The sequence below is a fragment of the Mastomys coucha genome, unplaced genomic scaffold, assembly GCF_008632895.1.
Source record: "Mastomys coucha isolate ucsf_1 unplaced genomic scaffold, UCSF_Mcou_1 pScaffold21, whole genome shotgun sequence".
NCBI classification, from domain to species: domain Eukaryota; kingdom Metazoa; phylum Chordata; class Mammalia; order Rodentia; family Muridae; genus Mastomys; species Mastomys coucha.
Window position 1 is genome coordinate 168134063 of NW_022196904.1, and position 27396 is coordinate 168161458.

Below are 27396 nucleotides of genomic sequence, written 5' to 3' on the forward strand. Positions count from 1 at the left end.
GAAATTAGGAAATAAGAAGTGTATACTTTGGAATCTATGTTGTCCTCAAGGCTCTTAAAACAGGAAGCAAGCACAGCATTGTTCAGGGCTTGTCACCGAGCAGTTCCAGTGATTCCCATGTGCTTGGGGTGTGTGTCAGATCCAAGGAAATGTGTGGGTATTTTAAATGTGTGTGTATTTTAGAGAATGTAAAACCTGTCTTAAGAAATCTAATGGTATTTTAAAATCCTTACTCAAGAAGGGGACAACACACAGCCCTACACTTACTCGGTATGTCCACCCTGTGGACCAGGAACTGGTCTGCACATCTGAGAGGAAAAGAGGTCATAGAGTTGGTATCACTCACTTAACAAAAGAGAAAAACTGCAGTTGTGAGAGTCAATAGCTCACCCAGGCCTTCTGACAACAAACAATTTCTGTGTAGGTTCCTTTGCAAAGGTTTTGGTCTATAGATGCTGGAGAGGCAAGCCGGCACTGGCAAGACATTTCTTCCAGTGCTTTTGTTTTTGGAGACAAGGAGTGGAGATCACACTGTTCTCTATGTTACTCTACAAGGAGACAAGTTTTCAGGCTATGACTTGCCCTTGATGACTTTCATCTCACAAGCAGCACTGAGCTCCGTTTTGAGTACTAAAACAAGAGCAGGGGTTCTGCAGCCTTCTGTTCACCTAGGTACCATGTCTGTCCAGCACCACCCATGGGGCACAGACTGATACCTTATTCCTCCCCAGAGCAATAAAGGTGCTGCCTATAAACTGATAAAGAAGACTGTGAACATATGAGCACACACATATATATTAAAATTGGATCAGAGAAACCAGGCCCAAGAATTTATGTAACATATCAGAACAAAAGGATGAGGACACCTAACAGTGCGATGGCACTGGCCTGTTATCTGACCACCCAGTTGTGTTCCAAGGGACCCATAAGCTAAGAACTCTTGGCTGTCCCGGGACTTCATTTCAGCTGTAACTCCATGGTGATGCAGCACACTTCCTGTGGCCCTTCCATCATCTATCCATTGGCTCCTATCCTATGCCTTCCTTCTAGGACCTCTATGGTCTTAAACCTCACATTTGCAGCCCTGCTCAACCCAGAAACCTTGTGGCTTGGCTCTGTATACCTCGAACAGCTCTCCAACTGAGTCCTCCTTCTGTCTCTAGCTACCAAAAGAACTGCTTCTATATTATTAGCTCTCTTCCTCTGCCTCCAATAAGGACTGCTTTAACTCCTGGACTCTGCTGTAGTCTCATTAACCCTTTTCTAACCTACAAATATACATGTTTATAGAAACATTTACTGTGTTGTGTGCAAAGAGTGATATGAAATATTTAGGCATAGTTCTCTAACACCAGTATTAAATAGCCTAAGCTGGCCTCCGGCTCTCTACATAGTGAGTGTAACCTTGAACTCCTGATCTTCTTCTGCCATATCTCCCAAGTGCTGGGATTACAGCTATGTCTCCACCCCTGACTTACCAAATCATTGAGCAACACAGCAACATTCTGGGTAATATTTTTTTTTGTGGCTCTAGAATGCAACCCCATAATTATACTGACAAAACCACTTTTGACCAGCAAAGATGCTATGCTGAAATCTATAATTTATAAATTTCATCAAAATCCCTTAATGTCCACCTTGAAACATCTATGGACTATTTACCACGGTGAGAAAATTATGAGTTATGTATAATCTAGTTCATTTATCCACTCAGGTTTCCTGCCTCCTCCCTCTCACTATACCTCTCTTTCTTTTATTACTTCATCTAGTGTATAGAGAGGACCTGGCAAATATTTCCGGTTACTAATATAAAATTTTATTTACAAACACAGGCAGTAGGCCAGATTTGGTTCACAGGGTTGCATTCTGCCACAGCTGGTTTGGAGCAGCAAGTTTTCAAGCTTTTGCTTACTCAGAATCACCTACTTGACTGCTAATGTAAACAAATCCATCCTTAAACTTCCCATTCAGTCAGTCTGTAGGAGCCCCTGAGATTGTGTGGTTTTCATAAGTTCCCAAGTAATGCTGATGCTGCTGGTGCAGAAATCCTCTGAAAAGCACTTGTGTAGCATAGTAGTCTACACCATGCTCGGTGAAAGGTGAGACAGTGAGAATCTAACTAAGCAGAAACTGCATATTACAAACCTGACTGGTACTTTTATAGAGTATTTCATATGAAGACTTACTGTTCAGTGCCATGATGTTATCTGTTCCTGGATGGTGGAAATTTATTCCCATGCGTCCTAGAAAATAAAGCAATTTTATTTTAAACACAAAGAAAATATTGTTCAATATAATTATTTCAAATATACTGCAAAATATAAACATTACAAAACACTACAGATCAATCTATAGCAATGCTATCAAGGCCAAAGCATTTACAACAACTTTTAAATCAATTCATAAAACACGGACATAAAATGTCTTAAAAAAAAAGCCAAAGTCTCAACACAAAATACAATCAAACAAAAAGAAGCTTCCATTATAGTCTGAAATTTGTACATCTTCAATATTAAAATTTGAACAAGTCAATTTCCTGGATTAGCATTTTATTTAAACAATCATTTCTTAATGCCCTTCAAATTAAGGCATAAAAAAAAGAAATTTAGAGAAGTATATAAACATGAAGTTTAGAGAGAATAAAAAAATACAGTTCATAATGGCTCAAAAATATAACAATTACCAGAGGAGCAACATGGTAAAATGTATCCAGGTAAGTAGGGGAAGACTGACATAAAGATCCTGGATTCTTAAGTTGCTCCAACACTACTTCTGTTTCAGGCGTTTGCTCTGTATGGTGGGTTGTTGGTTTGTTTGCTTTCTTTTACGATTATGTGACTCAAGCTAATCTAGAGTTTACCACATACACCAGGCTAACCTCTAACTCACAGAGATCAACCTGTCTTTGCCTCCTGCAAGCACTGGAATTAAAAGCATGTACCACCATATTAACTACTCTTGTGACAAATTTGACTTTCCAGATTTCATCTTTATGAATAATATGGGAATTGAAACTTCTGACCACATCGGTTGGTTTCCTATTTTGTACAACTCTGAGATTAAGAATCATTTTTATATTTTTAGCAAACAGGCAGCAGAGGCCTGTGTCCTGTATACCCTACAATATTTATTCAGTAGTCCTCTACAAAGACTGAACCCCTCATCTGTAAGATTATAAAGAGAATGGTGCACTGGGGTACAGAGTGGAAGGCATGGGAGATGGGGTAGGTAGGGTGAGAGGCGGAAGTACAGAAGGAAGGGTTCAGAGGTTCAGAGGGAGAGGTTCAGAAGCGAAGAGTGACGGATGCAGGCATTTTCATTATCAAGGATAAAATGGAGGTAGCAAAAAATAAAAATTAAACTCAGAGAGTCTTGTATAGGAGGAAAATGTACTATGCAAGATTTCTTGATCAATTCCTTCAACAAAATAGGTATCAGTAAAACCAAGTGTGGTGGATAATCTTTGTAATCTAAGAACTTGGGAGACTGGGCTTTTAAGACCAGTCTAAAGTTACAGAGTAACACCTTGTTTTCAAAAAACAAACAGCCCAAAAGATACTAAAATAATAACTAGGGCATAATTTCTACGTATTTGAGTCTGTAAAGTTTTCATGTATAGTAACTTCGAGAGTTCCTTTTAGATATGTAGTCTACCACTTAGATATTCCTACAACCCTAAAAATATGTTCATTTTATTTTGTAGCCACTGCTTTAAAATGTCAATCATAGTTGGTGAAAGATAGTACATATAAAGCTAAGATAAAGGTTTCAATCTTTTTTGTTTTGTTTAGTTTTACAACAGACACAGTTTTGTACATAACTGTCAAAGGGCAGTTCTGATTTGGTATTAAACTCTGTTTCTGCAGGCTGAAGGCAAACATCACATTGCCAAGTTCAATACGAGGGGAAAACAAAATTAAAAAAACAAAGTCCTCATTCAATTTCACCACTTTTATTGGTGGGTATGGGTGTGTGTGTGTAAAAATCAATGCAATTGTCAAAGAATACTAAAGGAAACATTCCTAAACATATGATTTCTATAGAAAAACTATTTCATATTAGCTACAAGCTAATTACTAGGAGTTTAAAATGTATCCCACTATTGAAGATAAATTTCTTATAATTCTATTTGTAGTTGTCCCACATGGCTTCCTATGGTTTTCTAATTCCTAGGTCAGTTTGGGGTCTCTCAGAGTTATAGTCTGTACCACATGCAGTGCTTCCTCCTATCATCGCCTTGATCAAAAACTACTTACAAGCATTTGTTACAATGACAACCTTGACTCAATAAGAGAATTTACATTCTGGCTTCAGTAAAGTCAATGCTCTTTACACCAAAACTAACATCCATAAACACTAAAAGTGATATCCTCTAATTCCACATCATCATATTCTAGAGTATTAACCACAAGAGCCAGTTGCTGAAGTCTACATAAAATCGTATCAAGACTTCAAACTCACTGTCCATTACGACTTAATGAAAAACAGAGAATCTCTTTACTTAGGGGATGGTATACATCAATAGACCCAGCACACAGGAGACAGAAGCAAAATAAAAACCACAAGTTCAAGGCCAGCCTAAGCTGCACAGTGAAGCCATCTCAGAAACCAACCAACCAACCAACCAACCAACCAACCAACCAACCAACCAACCAAAAAAAACCAAACAGTAACATGAGAAAGTCAGAGATAGTGGTGCACAGGAGAAATCTGTGAACTCTAGGCCAGCCAGGGTTACACAATGAGACCCTGTTTAAACAAAACATGAAAAGCAGGACCTCTTCAGTCTTTAACCAGTGAGTATTCAGAGGACAGGATGAGTCCTTAAAGAACACCAAATGGCCCTTAATATTACTACAATAAAAAGGGCTTGTCAAGAACATCAAATAAACTCAATTTTAGTTGATCTTCATTCAGTTTAATTCCTGTAAAAGAAAATTTCAAGCTTTACTGACGCTGCATGAAATAGCTTTTCTATGTTTTCTGGAACGTTGCCCTTTTACCCTCTGAGTCTGAGCACAGTCCACATGCCCCTTTGGGTTCTTTCCTGAGGAGTTAGAGAATCTCACCTTGGAAGGATATTATCACTGCCTGCCCTCACCGGACACTTGCAGCTGTCTGTCTTAAGAAGCTGAACAAGAGGCTCTGCAGGGTCTTGCAGGTGGAAGCATCACTATTTGCAAGAAAAGCCCTGTCGTTTTTTACTGTTCCTAGACTTCTCCCTAATTTTTTTTCCAATGAATTTTTGATAAACAGGAACATAAATCTTGTGAAGAGTTCTGTGCCAACGCTAGAACCCTAAATCAATAACCTGAATATATTCTAAGTTTCCTGCTAGATAGAATGGGGATTTTTTGTAAAGTTACATATGAGTTTTTAGGTTAACTCATCTTTATCTTAAGCTATAGTGTTTAGAATATAAAAATGTAATCTATTTTCATTAAATAAAAATTAGAATATGTGGAAAATAAGATCACTAAAGATAAACACAGTCAGCTTTTATGTATATCTTTTAGTATGGAGAACATGCATGAAGCATGTAATCATTTCACAGTCTTTTCTTAGTAGAATGTACAGCCAAACTTTAATACTTTTTAAAGGATTTTGGGAGATAACATGTATAATGGCAGAGAAAAGCCTGATGCACAATTCAGATGAGGCCATTTCTTTTTGCTTCATTTTGTCCAACAAATGCTGCTGTTGAATCAGCTGTGAAAACAGAAGCAAGTGTGTGACATCTGGTGATTCTGTTACTGCAGTCTGGTGCTGCCAGTGTGACATTCTGTCACCTGTCCATGAGTCTGCTATTTTTAAAGTGTTCTTGTCAGCTAGCTATCTTTTAAGTATAGTGTAAAGTATAAGGTTTCAAAAGCTGGAGGGCATCCTTGGTCTTACTAAGTTAAATGACGATATGGAAATAAATCTGAGACTGCCCCACTTTGCCCACATCTCAGGACATAACAGACAAGAGTCAGGGCAGAAACAGAGGGTAGAGAGTGGACTTACATTTGTTTATTTAGAATGGAAAAAAAAAAATCACATCTTTATAATTCAATTTATTCATATTTTAAAATCTACCTTATTTCAGAGCCCAACTACACCCATACTTTTATGTGTCCAAAATTAAGAGATGGAAATTTTATTAATTCATGATTACTACTATGAGAGCCATTTCTTCAGCACAGTAACACATCTTTCTCTAATCACCCACTACCCTAAAAAAGGACTTAAACAGGTATAAAGAGAATGTCAGTGCATCAAGGAAATATTCTACTAGATTTTTACCTACTTTCTTTATAAAGTTAGAGATATATTTTTAGAGAAAAAGTACCATAAGGCATAAAAATATGATATGTAAAAAAAACACCAAAAGATTTCCAGTAAAGTTGGATGTGGTCTCAAAGGCTGAGGCAGGAGATTCTTATGTTTAAGGCAGGTTGACTTCACAGCAAGACCCTGTCTCAAAAGAACAGAACAGGGGGATGGAGGGGAGGTTGAGGCTGGTGAGAGAATCAGTAAGTAAATGCTTCACTAAACCCAATGACCTCAACCTAGTACCCGATGAAAACAGAACAGATTCCTACAAGTTCTGTTGTGAACTCTTAAAAAAAAAAAACCACATAAATAAGTTATTTTTTTTTTAAACTACATTTTTTTTTAAGGTGATGGCAAAAATCTGGCACTATACTATACTATACTATAGTACTATATATCTGTTTCAAATAACCAATAAGCAAAGCCATGAGCCCAGAACCGAAATCAATGGATAATTTGGGGCAAGTTTTTGTTTTGTTTTATTTTGTGTTATCTCCTGGAAGGGCAGGTTGTACTGTGGGCTCCAGTCACATTGCTCCTAGAACTTGGGCGGCAGGCATGTATTGCCATCACATTGTGGCTCCCATAAATTCTTAAATCCTTTGTCCTTGTTTCTTTAATTAAAGCTGTGGCTCAACTGAATTAGAATTTCAAAAGTTAGCATCCAGGTATAACCTTCCTCTTATAACTGCTAAGTGATAAAAATGCTGTATCTTAAATCAGGCAAGATAAGGCACACCTTTAGCTGCAGAGGATGCTGAGCAGGAGTCCAAGGGTAGCCTGGGTGACCAACTAAGTCTCAAAGAGAAGGAAAGGCTGAGAATATATGGACCAGACTGTCACTGCTGACTCAGAATCTACCATGTCCTTGCAGTTTGTAGGGTCTTTCTATCTTTCTTCATTTTAAGAGCTAAGAATCAAACTAGGTTCAAGATGCTTGGCAAACTGAGCTACAAGCGTAACTCAGAATTGGACAACTTTGTAAAGGACAAATTGACATAGGCTGGAAGAAGTTGACATTGAAATAAAGCTAATGATTCAAGCTACTAAATAAACAGTATGTTTTCTTCTGGAGGAAAGAAGAAAAATTCTTTTCTAAAACAAGGAAAGCAAAAATTCCCAAAGGTAACCAATTTTGTTTAAGTCCTTGTCATGTACCATTTCAATACAATGAATACAGAAAAGTGTCTCTACAACAGAAAACGGATGACATTCATATCTTCCAAAATTCTGTCGATTTAAATGTGCTAAGGCACTATTACCAGAAATGAGCTATTTTTTCCTCAGACTTTTTCGGTATACCTTTGAAAAGCAGGCCCTCAGTCTGGGTTCTCAACCAACACCTGTTCTTTTCATTTTTCAAATCTCACTTCCATGACTGACAAAGGAAGAGAAAATTTAAATACTAGGAACAGCTCATCAGGCACCATCCCAATGAGCAGACCAGAAAGAACCCTGATGCAGGCGTGAGGGTGCAAGGGATGAAGGAAGCCCGGCCCTTCTGTCTGCTTTGTCTGCTTTCCCAAACGGAGGATATAGCTGCTGTTTCCTTACTTGTCTAGTAGGGAAGGTGACAGATCCATCAAGCCTAATGAGCACAGGTTTCCAAGTCAGGAGACAGTCTCACAGAAAGACAGTACAGCAATGAATCTTTTTTCCCTTTGCTCCCCTTATTTCAAACACTAGAATTCTTCTGTTCCTGCCACCACCCTACCTCTGTGATCCAAGGATTTCTGTAGCTAGAAACACAGTGAATAGCAGTATCATACCCTTGTTCTCTTCTTGAAACCCTCCGTCTCATCAGATTGAGACATATCTCATATAAAAGGTCTATAAAGGGCAAAACACAAGACCTTATTCTGTCTCTCGGCTACAGCCAGACTGCACTGGTCCAGTGACTTTGATAGAGCGCACCATTTCCTTTCCTTTTTCCTGTAGGTTATGTGTGCTGGGATTCAAGCCAAGGGCTCCATGCACACAAAGCAAGTGCTCTACCATCCTTCTCTATACACTTATACACTATATACACTTCTATGCCCAGAAAGTATTGCTCTCTGATACATCAAGGCTGACCCAGCATGAGTACAAACACAACAGAAAAACTGTGAGATGTAATTTACTGAAACAGAAGTCTTGTTTCCTAAACTTCCTGTTCTCTCACACTAGCCCTTAAAAGAATGATTGAAAGCAGAGCAGTGGTAGTGCACATCTTTAATCCCAGACAGAGGCAGACAGATCTCTGAGTTTAAGGTTAGCCTGGTCTACAGAGCAAGTTCCAGGACAGCCAGATCTTCACAGAGAAACCCTGCCTTGAAAAACAAACAAAACACACACAGAAAAAAAACCAAAACAACAAAAAGAATGCTTGAATAAAATGATTGTCCACTAAGTATGTCTTAAATAATAGATACTTTTATCTCCTATATGACTATCACTGTGAATATACACCATGTCCATTTTAAGTAGATCATGAAGTAATTCATGCCTTACTCTTGGAACCTAGTTGGTGGATCTATCTTGGAAAAGATTAGGAGGTAGTCTTGTTGGAGATGTATCACTAGGGCTGAGGTTTCGAAACGCTTTCAAAACCTCACACCAGGCCCAGTCTTCCCACTCTTTCGCTTCTTTCTCTTCTTTCCTCCCTGTCTCTCTCTCTGGACTGTGCCTCAAACTTGAGGTTTAAGCCTCAGCTACTGCTCTAGCTCCATGCTTGCCTGCCGTGGTGGCCATAGACTTATTTTCTGAAACTGTAGGCAAGTCCCCAATTAAATATGTTCTTTTATAAGTTGCCTTGGTTATGACGTCTCTTACACCAATACAACAGTAACTAAGATAACTATGCTATGCTGAGTTTATGCAGTTTTAAAGTCAAGTAATGGTTATTTTTCTTTTTCCTACATGTGGCTTTTGAAAATGATGGTTTACCCCTCAATAATCACTACTTACCTAAGGAAAATAAAACTAACTGTTTGCAGCCAATGTTTAGCTGTAGTCTGGTCAAGAAATAAATCTGTACTGGCATGGCTTAATTTATTAGAGGTCAAGTAATAAGCAGTCCATGCTCTTCACAGGAAATCACATGATACCTGCATGATACCTTCCTTGTGCTAAGAAACTCATTTTCCCATCTATTTTATATGCTGTTTTATTTTAATTACAAGGCTTTAAAGAGGCTAATATATCCATCCAGTCCACTAGCTAACTAGGAGCAGATAAAGAACTTGAATCCAGTTTAGACCAACTACAAAGTTAGAAAGGCTGTGTTTTGAAACTTCATATCCTATATAAAAAAATGTAGACCACCTGAGAGCCTCTTAATAAAGACTACTAGATACCTTTGCTCTTTCTAGGTAGTAAGCCTACAGCAAGTTTTTTTACCTTTCTTTTTTGTTCTACTATGTGTTGTTTGATTTTTTTTTTATAGTTAAGCAAGAGTGTGGGTTTTTTTTTCCTATAGAAGAATACTGAGGTCTAAGACAAATAACATCAGTATAAATAAGAACTTCCCAAATCCAACTTTACTTGAGTTTTGAGAACTCTCCCCAACATAGACACCTGCAAATAATGTTACCACATTCAAGAGGGAAAAGATCAAGATCAAGAATCTAAGGATGCACAGGCAAAGCATTTCCTAGAAGCCATCTATCTCCTGATGCTCAATGCATTCTGATGCTTCTATCTTTGGACTCATGGACCATCACTATGAATGTCCCCAACCAACTCACTCACAACAGTATTACCTAGGATAAAGCAAAACTGGAAAGTCTAATTTTAAATTATAAAAACCAGAGAGAAACATGGGTATTTACTACTATGGAAAATAGAAAAAGAAAATAAAAACCTATAACTACACCATCACAATGTTTCTTTGCTTTTAGTTACTTGTTTGTATATGCATGTTCATGTGTACAAATACATATGTGTGCACATACATGAGGATTCACAATTGTGGAGATCCAACAAAAGGACAACATCGGGTGTCCCTCCTTAGGTACTGTCCACATGCTTTTTTGATGAGGTTTTGGTTTTTTATTTGTTGTAGAGATGGGGTCTCTCATGGCCTTAAACTCACCAAGCAGCCAGGCCCATGGGCCAGCGCGTCCCAGGGATCGGCCTCTCTTTTCCGAATGCTAGGATTGTGAGCACACATTAGCACACCCAGCTCTTTTTATTAACTTCCGGAGATTGAGCTCTGTCCAGTCTGGCTTTTTATTCTATTTATGTATTAGTTATTACCTTCTTTTTTTTAAAAAAAGATTTATTTTATGTATATGAGTATACTGTAGCTGTACAGATGGTTGTGAGCTATACAGATAGATGTTCATGTGGTTGTTGGGAACTGAATTTAGGACCTCTGCTTACTCTGGTTGGCCCCACTTATTCTGGTTGGCCCTGCTTGCTCAGTCCCTGCTTGCTCCAGCCCAAAGATTAATTTATTATTATAAATAAGTACACTGTTGCTGTCTTCAGACACACCAGAAGAGGGTGTCAGATCTCATTACGGGTGGTTGTGAGCCACCACGTGGTTGCTGGAATTTGAACTCAGGCCCTTCAGAAGAGCAGTCAGTGCTCTTACCCACTGAGCCATCTTGCCAGCCCAGTTATTACCTTCTTATTCTGACAATTTTCCTTACCTTTAAAGCTAAAAGTACCTTAAGCATTTTCTTTTCTCCTCCTCCTTCTTTGTTGTTGTTCTTTGTGGTTTTTTGAGACAAGTCTCACTACACAGTTCTGGGTGGCCTAGAACTTGTTGTGTATAAACCCAGGCTGCCCTTGAGCTTGTATCATCCTCCTGCCTCTGCTTCCCAACTGCTGAGATTATGATGTGCACCACCATGCCCAGTGTCAAAATATTTTCTTAAAGGTGCAGGTGATGTCATTGACCACAGGGACATAGTGATGTCATTGACCTCAGGGACATAGTGATGTCACTGACCTCAGGGAAGTAGTCTGTTTATAGAAAACCATGCAGTAGAATATGAAAAATTGGGAAGTTGAAACCATATTCAACTATAAAGTACATACTCAAGGTCTCCCAACTCGTGGGGTAATAATACATATGTGGTGAAGCAGTCTATTACCTCATATTTGCTAGTAAAAAAAAAGTGTGCAGAGATAGTGGGGCCTGTAATTTTAAAGGGCCATCATGAATGGAAACAGTGTTTGCATTACTCTATAATAAGGTTACTACTCTCTGTCTCTGTGCCAGCTCTATACTTAAGGTGGCCCAAATAGCTTGTTTTATCAGTATACATAAAATTCTAAAAAAATATGTAGAGATTATAATCTAAAATCCTTTCCTAGTTTTTTTTTTTTTACCTAGTACTCAGGAAAATGGGACAAGAGGATTGGTCTGAGTTCCAAGATCAGTCTGGGATATATAATATGCCCCAGGGTTGCCTGAACTACACAGTAAGACCTTGACTCAAAAATTTAAAAAAAAAAGAAAAGAAAAGCAGAGAAGACAGACCATAAAAGGGATCAGAAGCCAGGAGGATACACAGAACAGGAGTTAAATGTTAGGCTAATCAAGGAGGCTCTCAAGGTAGTGGGAAATGACAAGTGTAGCCTGGAAAGAGTCTAAAAACAAAGCAATCTGTGAATATTATTATTTTTACATCATTCACACCTCTAAGTGTAACATGCTTCAAATTACCATGGACCTAATCTTTAACAGAAGAAAGATGTGGTAAGTGACTAAATATAACAGCAATTTTTCTCTTCTTTTTCATAAGGCCTTAAGAATCTAGCTTTCTCAAGACGCTTTATTTCCTCATTGCCTCCTATGAATGTTTCTCTTCACAGGGAAATAAGAAAAGTAGGACCAGCAGATTATGAAAAGGATTTCTGGTGAGGACAACAATGTCAAAGGTTCAGTTGCTCGTGTTCTTGGTAACGGCCTAGAATGTCAGAGAGGAGAAATCCTCACAGTTCCCGAAGATGAGGAGTTCACACAAGATGGCCATCCCTGCGGCAAACTGTTCCATTTTTAATTAAAGTCCTAACTCAAAATGGAGTGGATATTTCCACATCAGTAACTTGCATTACAGCATGTAAGATATTTTAGGGTCTCTAAAACATTAAATAATCTATAAAAAGAACTATCTGTAATTATGAGTTTGCATGGATTCTAAAATTAGGAAGTTCTACTAATGTTGTTCTTAGAATGTTCTACCTCATACTGATCTCAAAACCTACATCTACTTTATGACATCTTCCATGTCGGCAAAGGGCCACCAGTTACACATGAGCTATGACCTGATGTTCCTATACTAGGAAGGGATAGACTATAATGTAATGGAAGCATGTCACATGAAACTTTCTCAAGGAATTTTAGAGACTGATTTACTAAGCATCACACTTTCTTGAGGTACACCTGTACTTAAATGAATTCTACAGATTCAATGAGAGATTCCAAATGTACAAAGCCCAGAAAATTTGGCTTCTGGTTTCATGCTATAACCATGACCTCAGCTACCCAACAGAGACTTCTGGCAGATAAACAAATTAAAGGTAACCAACTATGATTACCATAGGTAGCTGAACTCAGGTTAAAAAAAAACAAAACCTTTAAATACATTCCACAATGCTTTACAGAAGCAAAACAAACAAACAAACAAAAACAAATAAAACAAAAGAATCACAATTATTAAAAAGCTGATTTTTGCTTAAAACACCAAGCAAGAATGGACATATGAATATTCCTAACCTGCAAAATGATTCCTCCACATTATATCAGCGAAACTCATTGGTGGGCCACTGGGAGGGTAGTGTTTACCTTTCAGAGGCTCATGGTCAGTCCTTATCATATCCATTAAGGAGTTCTCCAAGGAGTGCAAGTTAAAAGTGTCATAGGGCCTACTCCGGTCCTAAAAACAAAAACACAGAACAAGACGATACATAAAATTACTTCATAAAGTTAACATATTTGTTCTGCTTCCTGCTGCAGATTGGCAAATTGAATAGAAGTTACAGACAATTCTAAAATCACATTCACCTTTACTAGGAATAATGTCTTAGGAACCAAAATACTCAGAAGCGGCGTCTACAGTTACGGTTCACCCTTTTCCTACTACTCAGCTGTGTAAATGCTCCGTTTCCCCAGGCTGACTTTCTGTCAAATGAAATGGGTCAGATGTGCTAGCTTTGCCTTCTACCATCCACTCCCTGTCTCCAGTGAACACAGACCTCCCACATTCCTAGAGAACCACAACAGAAGACTTAGTATAAGACCAGAATCACCTTTCTGAATAAAAGCAGAAGGTTATCGAATGAAGAAGCTGAGGCAACAGACCCAGCAGCTTGCATCTACATAGCAAGTTCCAGTCATGTCTGAGCTACAGTTACAGGCGTTGTCTCAAAATAACAAAAGCAAAATCTTAACAATGATCTCAATGTAATTATAATAAATCACTTTGATATTTGTGACCAGCAAATTCCATACATGGATAGTTTTACTTAAAAAAAAAATGTAAAGAGAGAAAGATAAGCTTAAGACAGCTGATAGTAGAGAACTGACCCCCACAAGTTGACCTCTGACCTCCGCATGTATTCTGTGGCATGCATTTTCACACACACACACACATCTGTAAATAAATAAATGAAAAAAATGTAAAGCAAGAAATAAAAATTGATGGTGAAGAGGAGACTAAATGACAACTATCTGCTCGGGCTGTGTGACAAAGTGTGGTGAGACTTGGCTGTTATTCCATCAGTTAGGAGGCTGCGGTAGGAGGCTAGCCTGGGTTACACAGAAGACCCTGACCCTCCCTCCATTTCCCCTAAAAGAAAAGGTTGTCTCACAACATTTAAGATTCTTTCTGGCTAAGATTGTCAGTTTTGGTTGGTTGGTTGGTTTTATTTTTTTTAAATCCTTAACATGGTCTTTCAAACATACCTACTGTAGGTATGTTTTTACATACAACTTAAAAAGTGAATTTAACAAAGATTAGAACTCAAAACCAATACCCTAAGGAGTATAAAATTCTGTCTCATGGAGTTGGCCCATAACTTTTTACAAAGTACTTTTATTGCACATTCAGAGAATTTTATATATGTGTCTTGTGTGAGTGTCCTTAAACTTCCAATCTTATTTTGTCTCTTGGAGATTGTTGAACACAGCTTGTCTAGAAAAGGGATGGGACTAGATTCTAAAATTTATTTGGAACCATGGGGATGAGAGTTGGGAAGAAAACTTTGCACACAACAGATTTCTAGATACTTTTTGCCGCTAGTCCAATCCACACAGGATAGTAAACAGTGACTTCTACAGAAGCATCATATTACATGCAATTACTGATGGTACAGTGGTAGTGAGTTCCTACAAGAGAGGATATAAAAAATTAGGTAACTAAGCCGGGCGGTGGTGGTGCACACCTTTGATCCCAGCACTTGGGAGGCAGAGGCAGGTGGATTTCTGAGTTCAAGGCTAGTCTGGTCTACAGAGTTCCAGGACAGCCAGGGCTACACAGAGAAACCCTGTCTCAAAAAACCAAAAAAAAAAAAAAAAAAAGATTAGGTGACTACCTAGCAGGAAAGTTGGTGCCCATACTTGGGGAAGTGTTTGATGTATCTAAATTGAAATGAATCTCAAATTAGTCAAACTGTCAAAATCACATGAGGCTCTGGTTAAAACACAAGTTCCTGGGCTGGGAAGATAGTTCAGTGACAAAGTGCCTCCCTGGAAGGCATGAAGACTTGAGATCTCCCAGACCCTCATAAACGTACAGGCTGTGATGGCATGTGCTGTGAAGACGAAAACAGGAGGATACCTGGGGCTCACTGGCCAGCCAGGCTGTCCTGCTCAGAGAGTGCCAGGTACTCAAAAGAACAGTGGATGGCTCCTAAGAACCAACATCCAAAGGCAAACTCTAGATCCTACACTACTGTACTCTCTCCCTCTGTCTCTCTTTCTTTCTCCCTCTCTTCCCTTCCCTCTCTCTCCTGGACTCCAGCTCAGACATGCTTAGTAATATTTTATAAGAAACACCAGCAAGATGGTCAGTGGGTAGAGGTGCTTGCTGCTGAGCCCAACACTTTGAAAATGGTGGAGATGGTAAAGAATGTGTCCCACAAGCTGGGGACGTTAGTTTGGATCCATCACTCAAACAGAAAATTCAGCACAATGCACTTATTGTTATGAAATATGATGCAGCGAGAGGGTATCCTTGGCGGCCTGAGCCAAGGTGTGACAGATGATGGCTTAAGCAATTGCTAGGTCCCTAGGGGCAGGTCAGCAGAGTCTCCTGTATGCTAACACCTAGTAGGCTGACACAGGCAAATGGGACTCAGTAGGCAGTTAGTCTAGCTAAATCAGATTCACATGACAATCTGTCTCAAAAAATATGGGGGAGACTGACAGACAAAGATACCTGACATCAACCTCTGGCCTCTATAAACAACCAAGCACATGTGCACACATACACGAGAATGCACAACAGCTACCTGTATGGTGTATACAACAGAAGTGGAAAGAACACAAAATGTCTATGATGTCACATCCCAGTACTGGACATAGATTGAACATCTAGAAGACTAGAGAAGCCAATGCCTCTCTTTTCCTTCTTTTCTCTGTTTCTTCCAATGTGCCTCCCCCAGGGAAGGAGCCCTTCTAGAAAAAAAGGTATGCTTTCCTCAGAAGCCCATTCTATACAGAATTCGGTCCATTCTATTGAACGAACTTATTATTGAAAAGTTTACTAGGGGAAATGGCAGCAACTCTCGGCATGTGCACCACTGGACAGGGAATCTTGAGGCCACATCAATCTTATCTAGCTGGCATGGAACTATCACCTACTGCGCTCTACACATCTGCTTCTGGGGCCCGGAGCTTAGCCTATCTAGAGCAGACCAGTGCCATTATCTTCACATCCTGTTTCACAAGCAGCAGGCCTTGAGCTGCTCCACTCATTGTTGTTTGTCCTATCTTTGGGGTCTTTTGGTCTGTTACTTTAGCCTATATGTAGCTAACAATGCTTAACCAAGGAAGCCAGTCAGAAACAACAGAAAAGAAAAAACTAAAAACTTTGCAAAAATGTTTAATAGAAATTACATATACAGAAAAATAATCTATAATTCATGGATTTCAGAAATTACAAATGGTAACAAAGACTTGGAGTCCAGGTCAAATTAAACTATGAGTGTGAGACCCTTTCAAAAAAGGTGAGGAGGTAAAGGCAAGATGGTTCAGCAGGTATTGGGACCTCTACAGAGACCAACTTTTAAGACTGTCTTCTGACCTTCACATGTGCACTGTGGCACGAGAGCACCATACTCAACAACACACAACACAATCCAGAAACCAATCAGGTATGCAAAGAGCAGCCTACTCATAAAGTTTTTTCCCCTTAGTTTTGTTTCCCCACAAGGGAGAAAACAAGCAGCTCCCCAGAAGACTTGAGAACACCTGTAAGTAACACAGCTCATTGTAGGTGTTCTCTAAGAATGGCCAAAGTCAATGCGATGCTTGCATACAACAGTCTTCTCACCCCATGCATAAGCCTGATCTCTCTCCCCTGCCTGACTTCATACATTTACTATTTAAAATGACCTCCCTACTCAAGGAGGCAGTGCAGCACTCCTGGGAGGCTGGGGCAGCAGGGATGGAGGATGTGAGTGCAGCCTGGGCAGAGACTCCTGCCTGAAGAAGGTCTCCAGGAAGGAGACACGTTTGTCCCCTTCAGTGTGTCCCCTTCTTGTGAATTAAGCCAGTAAGTCAGTAGTGAAAAGTTACGGTGTTAGTACCAGGGTCCAAATTCAATCAGATCCTGTGACCTCTTCTTATCTCCTCCCACACAAGCAACCTGACTTACTTGCCCTTGGCCAATTACCCTCATCCAAGTGACAACTAATTAACCCCAAGAAGAGGTTTGGTAACTCTCCAGCCCATCTATGGCTCTGCTTCTCAGTCCTACCTCATTTATGCCCTGCCTTTCTGGCTTTTCTATACTTGGTTATTTACTGTCCCAGAAATACAAAGTAGAAGATGGTAAGAGCCAACAGTTACTGGGAACCAAACGATGGGAAATGACCATGGCAGGTCAGCGAGATGCATCAGTCCCCAGGACACACACACAGCCAGGCAGGCTCGCTCTCGCTCTCTCTCTCTCTTCCTCTTTCTCCTCCTCCTCTCCCTCTCTCCCTTTTCCTCTCCCACAAACACACACACACACAAACACACAAACACACACACACAATCACACACACACACACACACACACACACACACACAAACTACCTAAAAATAAAATTATAAAATAACCATTGTACCTTGTAATATGAACTGGGTGTCTTCAGTTCTCGCCACCCTTGGGATAAGTATTACCCCCCACGTCACAGAGAGAAAAACTAAAGTAGACAGAGTACATACTCAAAAGTTAGGCTGCAAACCTACCAGTCAGATATATAAATGGCAAAGTTTTTTTTCCCCATTTAGTAAGCTGCCTCCTTGCTTGAATGATATCCTTTGCTATATAAAAGTCCTTTCAGTTTCATGAGGTCTCATTTATTAGTTGTTGATCTTAATGCCTGTATAGTCGAGGTCATATTCTATGCTAGTGAGTTCAAGCCTATTCCCTACATTCTTATGTTAGGCCTTTGCTGTTATCCCAATCTATACAGTTGATTTCTAGTCTTCTGGCCATTCAGGGTTTTAGGGTTCAGGCTCAGATGGTCTCTGATCAGCATGGCAGGTAGGGTAGCTCAAGTTCCAATGAGAACTTTGATTCAGAAACCTAAGCAGTCCCAGTGTGACATGGGGGAGAGGTAGGCTATGTGAAAGCAGGCAGGAAGAAGACTGACTGGGGTGAAGGCAGGGGTCTTTGAAATAGGGAATGGATCTAGCTCCACATGGCCTCAGGCAAAATCTCTGTGGTTGGTGGACTGGCTGGAAAGTGGGGTTAGGCATCAATCAAAGCTGGCTCTGAGAATCCAGCCTAGATCTCTTTCTTTCAGAATTTGGGTCTTTCAAGCCTGAGCCTGACAGATAAGCCAGGGAGGCCTTACACTTGGTCTTTCCTTAGCTTCTCTGGTGCTAGGATCACACAGTTGCAAAACACCTTGCATAGCCTATCTTTTTAAAGTGGATATTTACTCTGACTTAATTGATGAATTTATTCTTCTCACACACACACACACATACAGAACACTACAAAAAATACTAAAATCTGCAGTCCTATCTTCTTTTTCAGATCACTATAAATATTTGGCATGTATTTTTGCAAATGATTAAAAACCCAAACTTGGCCTTTCCAAATAGTCATGAATTTGGCTGGAAACTAGAGTATAAATGCTTGAACAAAGGTCAGCTATACTGTAACACATGTAGATTTTTTTTTTTTTTTTTTTTTTGGCTTTCAAGACAGAATTTCTCTGTATAGCCCTGGCTGTCCTGGAACTCACCTGGTAGACCAGCCTGGCCTCAAACTCAGAAATCCGCCTGCCTCTGCCTCCCAAGTGCTGGGATTAAAGGTGTGCACCACCACTGCCTGGCAACATGTAGACTTTTTACTTTCCCATTTTCTCAACAATATAACAGCTATTTACACAGTGGGTCCAGTAAGTAATCCAGAGCTGATTCAAAGTCTCATGCACTGGGATGACTAAGCAGGTAAAGGAGCGTGACACACCTGGACAGACAGCCTGAGTCTGATCCCCTGAACTCACATGGTCAGGAGAGAACTAACTCCCACAAGCTATTGTCTGACTTCAATGAGCACCCCACAACAACACTAAGGAAATAAAAATATTTTAAGAAATTAAAGTTTCAGTAGGATATGGTTGTATACTAATGTAAACTTGGTTACCTGCACAAGGGGCCCTGAAACCAACCTGCCAGACACTAAGAATTGTGGTTCTATCACTCTGCTCTTGATTGCTTTTCTCTAGACATGAAGATGCACAGACACTAAGAATTGTGGTTCTATCACTCTGCTCTTGATTGTTTTTCTCTAGACATGAAGATGCACATGTCATGTAGTTTGCTTTCTTTGGCCAGTACTATACTTTGGAGATAGTTCCCTTTTAATAAGTTGGTTATATTTAGTCTCACCTTTCCCCTCCTACAAAGTAATCAAGTCACCATTTCAGTGTCTGATCTATGAAATCACTTCTGATTTGGGGGTTTCATTCCTTCTCCCTAACTTCTCAACATTCCCACTTGATTACTTCTCTTGATTCCCACTTGATTCCCACTTCATTACTTCTCTGCTTGCTCTACTTTGGCACAGCTCTCCCTCAACCCACGGTTTCTATTAATAACATCATGAATGTCGAGACAAGGACTTATGGACCTTCCCAGCCCTGAGTAAAAACCAAAGAGGCGATAAATACATATGAGTCCAGCATAAAGTAATTCTGACCACAGATGCAACTAAGAAAACTACAAGGAGCAGCTCCGACACAAAAGCTGGCTACTAAGAAGAACCAGCAAACTATTGCATAGGTAGTAACATAAAATCTCTATAGATTCCAGAGTGTAGGGATTTATACTTCTAAACCAACTACTGCTATAGTCTGTTATAGCCTCTCAGAAAAACAGGGTTCAGAAATGACAAGCAGTTTACTGAAATGACAAGCGGCCTAGCACACATTACCCTTACAGTAAAGCCTATCTAAAGGCAACCCTATCTAACCTTGTAGGGAAAGAAGGAAAAAGCTTACCCAATACAGAGTTTCTTTTCTCCTTAAGTGCGGAGTCCCTCGGTCAATAACCTATTTTAACCATCTCCACTGAGACTGTTAGAGCTGTAGCTAGAAAAGGTGAGACGTACCCTTCCCCATTACTCACTGGAAAACAACTGTTCTATCTAACCTGATACCTTTATAAACTGGACATATTTCTTCCTTTTTTGGTGGGAGTTGGGTGGGGATGGAGGGAGTCTAGCTGTGAATTTGGAATTCCTTTTTCATTTGTTTGTTTTGTTTTCCGAAACAAGGTTTTGCATGTAGCTCTGGCTGGAACATTCTCTATAGACCACAATAGCCTCTAACTCAAAGATCCACCTGCCTCAATCTTCTAGAATATGCTTGAATAGCCTTTAAAGCTGTGGGTTGGTTTTTTTTAAAGTCTTTGGTGCAACAATCCTCAATATAACCTTTTTCAACAATCCTCAATATAGCCTTGAATAAGATTAAGGCCTACACAGAAATTATCTTCTTGAAGATGACTAATTCCAATTACCTTAACCTTTTACCACATTGTTTTTCTTGCTGTGCTAACAGCAAACCAAGATAACTGAAGTTCTGAAATGGTCTTGTAACACTTAAGAAGGCTGAGGCTGTACCGTGAGTGCTTGCACAGTACACTCAGCCCCAGGCTTGATCCCTAGTGCTCTCTACATAAACCGGAATGTTGCACGTGCCCATAATTCCGGCACTCGGGAAGTGGAGGCAGAATCAGGAGTTTAAGGTCACCCTCAGCTATTTATGGAGTTCCAAGTCAGCCTAGGCCTAAGATCTTGTCTCAAAAACAATAAACAAACAAACAATGAAAACACAAGGTAGCAAGCAGTCTTTCCTGGCTTGAGCCTGCTCGTTTTCATGAACAGGACTCAACTTGAGGCATATTTCTGCCTAGTCTCTTCCTGCTCTGTCCAGTTCTGGAGCTCTTAACTCTGGGCTTTAGCACAGCGGGTAAGAGACTCCATATATCTGCTGTGGGGAGACTGGCTCTTTGAAACCCTTATTCATCTGAAATGGCTTCACATATTGAGGACAGTATCTGCAAGGAAAGTTCTTGAGGAATCAAATGTACAAAAAAAGCACAAACAACTGCTATCGCTGACTGTGGGAAATCGTTCACACTGAAGCAGTCAGACATACTTTTGTCATGTGATTACAGGATCATCGGGGTGTGGCTCAATGATTCTGCGTGTATGAGGCCCATACTACAAAACAAAAAGGGAAAGGGAAGAAAGGGAAGAAGAAAGGGGAAAAAAGAAAAGGATAAAACCAGACATATAAAGCCAGGCACAAGCTTGTAATCTCAGTACTTGAGCGGCTGCATCAGGAGGGTCATCACAAATTCAAGGTCAGTCTAGGCCTATACAGTGTATCCTTGCTAGCCAAGGCTCTAGAGAGACCCTGCAAAAAGGAAAGAGGGAAAGAGGAAAGAGGAACTATATTTGGCAGTATACTAAATAAAAGCAGAAATCAAACCTAAGGGGGTACAGAAAGGGCTAGCAGGGACTACCATATAGAACAGACTATGGGGCCACAAACATTAAATCTATTTCCTCTCCTGGTTTATTTCATGTGTGTATGTGACTTCTGAAAGTGATTAGCTATGACATTCCAAGCCATTGGTTGTTAACCAACAGACTATTATCCTGAGCAGTTCATTAGCAGTGCAAGGGGGAAGCTTGGTCCTTACTGTCAAAACCTATCTTATGATGACATTATGCAAAAGTACATGCAGCTCTTCATAGCCTTCCTTTTTACTGATTATAAATGTCAACCCTTCTACAACATGGAGCAAATCCAGGTACAGTTAAACATTCCCTCCCCTCCTCAATCCACCTCAATATTCTGACTATACTGAATCTTTTTCTTCTTTCTTTTTCTGAACGCAGTTTTCTTAGGTTGGCCCCTGTGGTCTCCTACTGCTGGTCTCCAGCAATCCTTCTACCTTGACTCTGAGTAGTAGCTGCACCCAGCCCTTCTTCCTCCCCTACCCTCTATCTCTTCAGATAGGATCTCGTGAAGACACAGCCCTGGCTGGCCTGACCACCCTGTCCTAGCACTCACAGAGCTCCTCCTTATTCTGTTTCCACAGCCAGCACAGCTTCTGCTTTCCTCACATTCTTGCCCTCCTCAATAAATGTTAAGTGCCATGGAAGTGAAGACGTATTGTACTTCCTTCCCTGAATCAGAGCAGGCACAGCACACAGTGAGTAGTTAATAGTTACTTGATGTGTCTAACTATTCACTCTGGTTATTTTATTTTGCAAGATTTTTCACTTTAAAAAAGAAGCACATACTTACAAGAAGAGTTTAAAAAGGGGGGAAAAAACTCCAAAAAACTCTTGACATTTTCAAATGCTGGTTAATGTGCAGAAGAGCCAGACTTGCATAAACTGCTGGTGTATGCAAAGTGGCATGGGCATTTTGGACTAGCAGTTTGGCAATTTCTTAAAAAAATAAAGATACACTTAGCATTCCAACCCACAATCTACTCTTAGTTGCTCTAGATAAATAACAACATATGTGCACACAAAAACTTGTACATGGATTCTTACAATAACATTATGAAGCTTTTCTAAAAATCAGAAACTATCTGAATGTCTATCAGGGGGAGCACAAAATGAGATACACCCAGGACAGCATATTACTCACCAGTAAAAACAAATGAAGCTCTTGATACCTGCCAAAGAAGCCAATCTCAAAGAATCTTGTTACACTGCTTCATTTCTATGAACTGATCAGCATAGGAAATCACTCATATAGATACAAAGAAGACTGATTGCTGGCTAGGACTAAGGTAATCAGGGGAAAATGCAAATGATAGCAATGGATACAGAGCAGCTTCTGGAGATGCAAAAATATTCTAGAACTAAATAATAATCCAGATAGTTTTATAATTGCACTACAACCTAATATTAAAGGGCTGAATTTCATGGTGTATAAATTATACTTTGATCAAATGTTACACAACCCAGCCAGGTGTATGGTGCACACCTGTGATCTAAGCACGCAAAGGCTAAAGCAGAAGGGCTGGAGGTTGGAGGTCGGCCTAGGTTAATAGTGAAATCTTATCATTACAAAGTGAAAAAGAGTGCAATGTGGTGCATGTCTGTAATCCTAGTGCCCGGGAAGTAGGCAGTAGGATCAGGTCAGCCTACATTACACAGTAGTCTGAAGCCAGCCTGGGCTACATAAGATCTGTCCCTCAAACCAAAACCAACAACAATAAAACAGCTCTAAGTCTTTCTTGGGCTTTAACAGAAGCTATGACACCAAGACACCACCTATAATCATCTATGTTAGGAATGCAACATCAGATTGAACTCTTGACCTATGACTTTAGAAGGACAAAGTCAAAGCCCTCATTAGTTGCTCCATTCAAGAGCCACTAAAGGATCTGAGAAACAAAACCTGAAACACATGGTAGTAGAATTCCAGAGTCAACACCTGCTGCCAGATAAATGGCTGTCACCCTCTAACTTGTGTCACATCTCTAAGGATGTAGGATGTCTTTAATGTTCCTTCAGGAGCCTGTATACATGACTGCACAGCTACAAGTAGCATCTTCTCATGCCTTCTATTGCTTCTGATTTTTTTTTAATCTAAAAATTTATGTTGTATTGTGATGTACTGTGTCTTTCAGTGACTCCCCTCAACCCATTTAAGACCATAGAGTGTTTTGGTAATGAGCCAACATCTCCCTAGAAGCACCATGGGAATGTAAATGATACATTAAATCTACCATCTTCCTGTTCACTTCGATTATTATCTGATCGGAGAGCAAGACGAGGAGAAGTACAGCAGAATTCGCAGATTCACCAGAATCTGACAGGGGCCGCGACGTGAACGCTTCTGCTGTGGCCCCCTGTTATCCTCTTGATCTTAGATTTAGGACCTGGGCTGGTGCTTTGAGGCAAAAGAAAGAAGGCAAAAACCTATCTGGCAGTTTTCTAGGGTTCTTCCAGAGCCTTCTAGATGCCTCCAACGTACAGACTGACATCTCCGAAACATAGCTCTTCATTGTCACTTCCTGGCCACCACCGGAAAAGTCACCAGTGTGGATGAATGTATGTTTAATGTGCAGAGCCTGCTAACTAACAAGTAAGCAAACTCACTCTACACTGACAGAGTAGGTCCAAGGAATTAACTGAACATTACTTATTACTCAGTTTGTAAAGCCTTCCTTTCTAGATGAAGAAAACAGGCAAACAATCAAAAATTTTACATCTCAAGTTTAAAATGAGGACAGGTGAGACAGCTCACCATCCTTGAGTATGGATCCCCGAAGTTCTCCTGCCAGCCACACATGTGCCAGACACACAGACTAAACCATGTAATGGACAGTGCCTTCCTGAACTGCATGGCTCACTTGCATTATCTCAACATTTTAGAACCATCCTGAGGTTGACGCTGCAGTCCCCTTTTGTTTACAAATGAAGATGCTGGTATTAAATTCAGTTCTTAATACAAATCAGGCATTCTTGAAGGTGTTTTAGGTACACATAAACTGCTGTTTCAGAACAAATTGCAATATCCCATTCTGTTTAAATGTTAGCACATATTAGAGACATATTAAAGTCTCTACACATAAAGAAACCACATTAATTAAATTATTTGGGTTTTGGAAGGTTACATAACTTACTTCCAAATAAAGCTGCACCACTCTAGTAACATTAAAGTACTTTAAAGATCATAGAGTAAAATTATGAAAGATTTGGTCAGAAATTCTAAAATGTCCACATCACAGAATTTTTCATTTGTTTGGAGACAGTCTCTGGTAGGCTATTCTGATTTCTAGTGTGTCAGTACCAGAGTGACCTTGAACTTCTGGTCTGCCAGGCTCTATCTCCCAAGAACCTGGATTACCAGCATTTGCTACCACACCCTGCTTACAAAATATGTTTTAAGGAGAAGAAATGTCTTTGTTTGTTTACTTTTGGATCTTATTGCTAACAAATTTTGCCAAGGGTTCTGAAGACTCTTTGTCCGAGCCGCCTTTGCTTCTCATGTGTTTGTTGGAAATCTTAATGAGCCAAAGATTAACGATGAAAACAAACGAGGCACAGTCTCTAACTGCGAGAAGCCCTAGCCAGCCATAGTTAACAGATAACAGTTATATAATGAGATAAATGCGGTGACAGCTGTGTGCTTGGGAATTATGGGAGCAACTGCAGGAAAGGCCAGAGGCAAGGAGACTGCTCAGCTTCCTCAAGAAATAAAAAGGGCAGGGACTATTTAAAGGACATATAGGCTGAAGGTTGAAAGTAGGTAAGATTTGTTTATAAATGACACTTGATTTTATGTAATATATACTTGCAAAATTTTTGAAAACCATTAAGGATGTACTTTACTGAATCTTCCAGGATAGTAAAGGGTAACTTTTGGTGTGAATATGTGCAATTCCAGAATTACTCTCTTTACAGAATAACTCTCTTTAGTAGAATAATTCTGGAATTGCGCATATTCACGCCAAAAGAGAGTTTAATTTTAGTGCAGCCTTAAATTTTTCACCCACACTCAGCTAGGGATTCGAAAGGAATCTATATCCATACTGTTACCTGATGAAGTAGATAATCTCCTGCGCACCAGGCTCTAAAAAAATACAATTTCCTCGTATTACCTCTTATTTATAGAGATATTCGTGGTGTATTTTGAAATACAATCTGGATCATCTGAATTTTACTTCAGCCTTTTCTTGGACATTATTTATCTCACTTCTTAAGTGTACCCTAGAACCTTTCTCTTATTTCTAAATCAGAAGCACTTGCATGCCACAGTTCAGGAGTAAAGTGTTCTGAGGACGGAGAGGATTAGTTCCAAGGTTGTTCTGGGTGTTCCCTACTTGTGCTGTGGGACACACACACCACCTCCATCACCTCCATTGAACATACATGCAATAAAACTTAAAAAATTAAAAAAACCAAAGAAATGAAAAAAATCCTTGGGATTTGAGGCTGGGAATGCAGCTCAACTACTACAATGCTTTCGTGACATTCATAAATGCTTGGGTTCAACATGTGTGACCTGCTGTGTTGGCAGTCTTCAAATCTCAACACTCAAGAGGTGGAGGCAGGAGGATCAGGGCATGCTCTTCAACCTAGAACAGTGTTCAACCTGTGTGCTGAGATCTCTGTGTGTTATGAATGTGGGGGTGTCAAGTATATCAAATATCCTGCATCTCAGATATTTACATTGTAATTCATAACAGTAGTAAAATTAGTTATGAAGTAGCATGAAATAATTTTACGGTTGGGTTCACCACAACAGGAGGAACTGTATTAAAGGGTCACAGCATTAGGAAGATTGAGAACAGACCTAGAGGATCTGAAAACAGTGTGGGTCGTAGGAGACCAAACAACAAAAGTAGAGATCTCAAGCACCCAGTGAAACCTCCAGAGCCAGGGAAAGACTTACATCTCGCTGAGCTTGTTGGACAAAGGGACCCTATGGAAACTCCTAAATGTCACAGGCTACTTCCAGGGCTATTGGTCCAAGCTGATCCTAACTAAAGGCCTCACCCTACTAACATGCATGATACTAGAAGGTGCTTGGCATGATGCCAGGAAAAGGTAACCAGCAACCCAGCTACAAACCCTGCCTCCACATTACCCCATCTCCAACCAGCAACCCATCTACAAACCCTGCCTCCACATTACCCCATCTCCAAGAGGCTTACAGTTTATCTTAAGGAGGCAACAATGTTAGTGGAAGAATTCCACTAATTCAAAAGAAAAGGGCAAGGGAGGTGGGGAAAGAACTTTCGCGATAGGGTACTGGGAGGAGAGCAAGGGCTGATATTGGGTTGTAGAGGGAGTAAATTTAATAAAAAAAAAATTTAAAAAGGAGGCAATATTACTGGAAAGAAAGTTTATGGGAAAGAGAATAAAAAAAGGAAACAGAGGATCAAGGACTTAAGGCCACCCTAGACTATATAAGACTGTTTAAAATGCGTAATAATATGAATAAAACACTCAAATGCCTAGGATTCTCTTTAGTTGTAATAAATGTGAATATATAAAATGCCTCTGTTAACAAATAACAAAACAAACAACAACAAAAAACCCAGCAGACAAAACTAATAAAAGACATGCACTGAGCAGACCTAGTCATGTCCCATCCGAATGTGGATGCTAACTACTTGCAATGCTTTTCACATAAAACAAACAGATGTGTGGCAGGTATAAAATGTACACTGGATTTCAAAGACTTAGTATAAAGTAAAATATCATTAGTTTATATGGTCAACATATGTTAAAATACATTTATTGTTTATAATAATTTTTAAAAGTTAAGTAAAATATATTATTAAAAACTACACATGGGCTACAGAATAATATCCGGCCTCAAAACATCTACCCTTTTTCTTTCTTTCTTTTTTTCTTTTTTCTTTTTTTTTCTTTT

At 39.7% G+C, this 27396-nt stretch overlaps 1 protein-coding gene across 11 annotated transcripts in view; it reads right to left on the reverse strand.

Moving 5' to 3' along the window:
• The window catches only part of Cpeb3 (cytoplasmic polyadenylation element binding protein 3), a 185504-nt gene that overhangs the window by 103449 nt on the left and 54659 nt on the right, over positions 1 to 27396 (reverse strand). For 8 of the 11 annotated variants that reach the window (XM_031390188.1, XM_031390182.1, XM_031390176.1 and 5 more), the window contains exons 3-4: positions 13025 to 13184; positions 2187 to 2243 (exon numbers count right to left, since the gene is read on the reverse strand). In XM_031390188.1, coding sequence (XP_031246048.1) covers positions 2187 to 2243; positions 13025 to 13184 — 217 coding nt within the window. The remainder of the gene's footprint in view (positions 1 to 2186; positions 2244 to 13024; positions 13185 to 27396) is intronic. The other 3 variants (XM_031390186.1, XM_031390187.1, XM_031390185.1) reach the window with 1 other exon arrangement.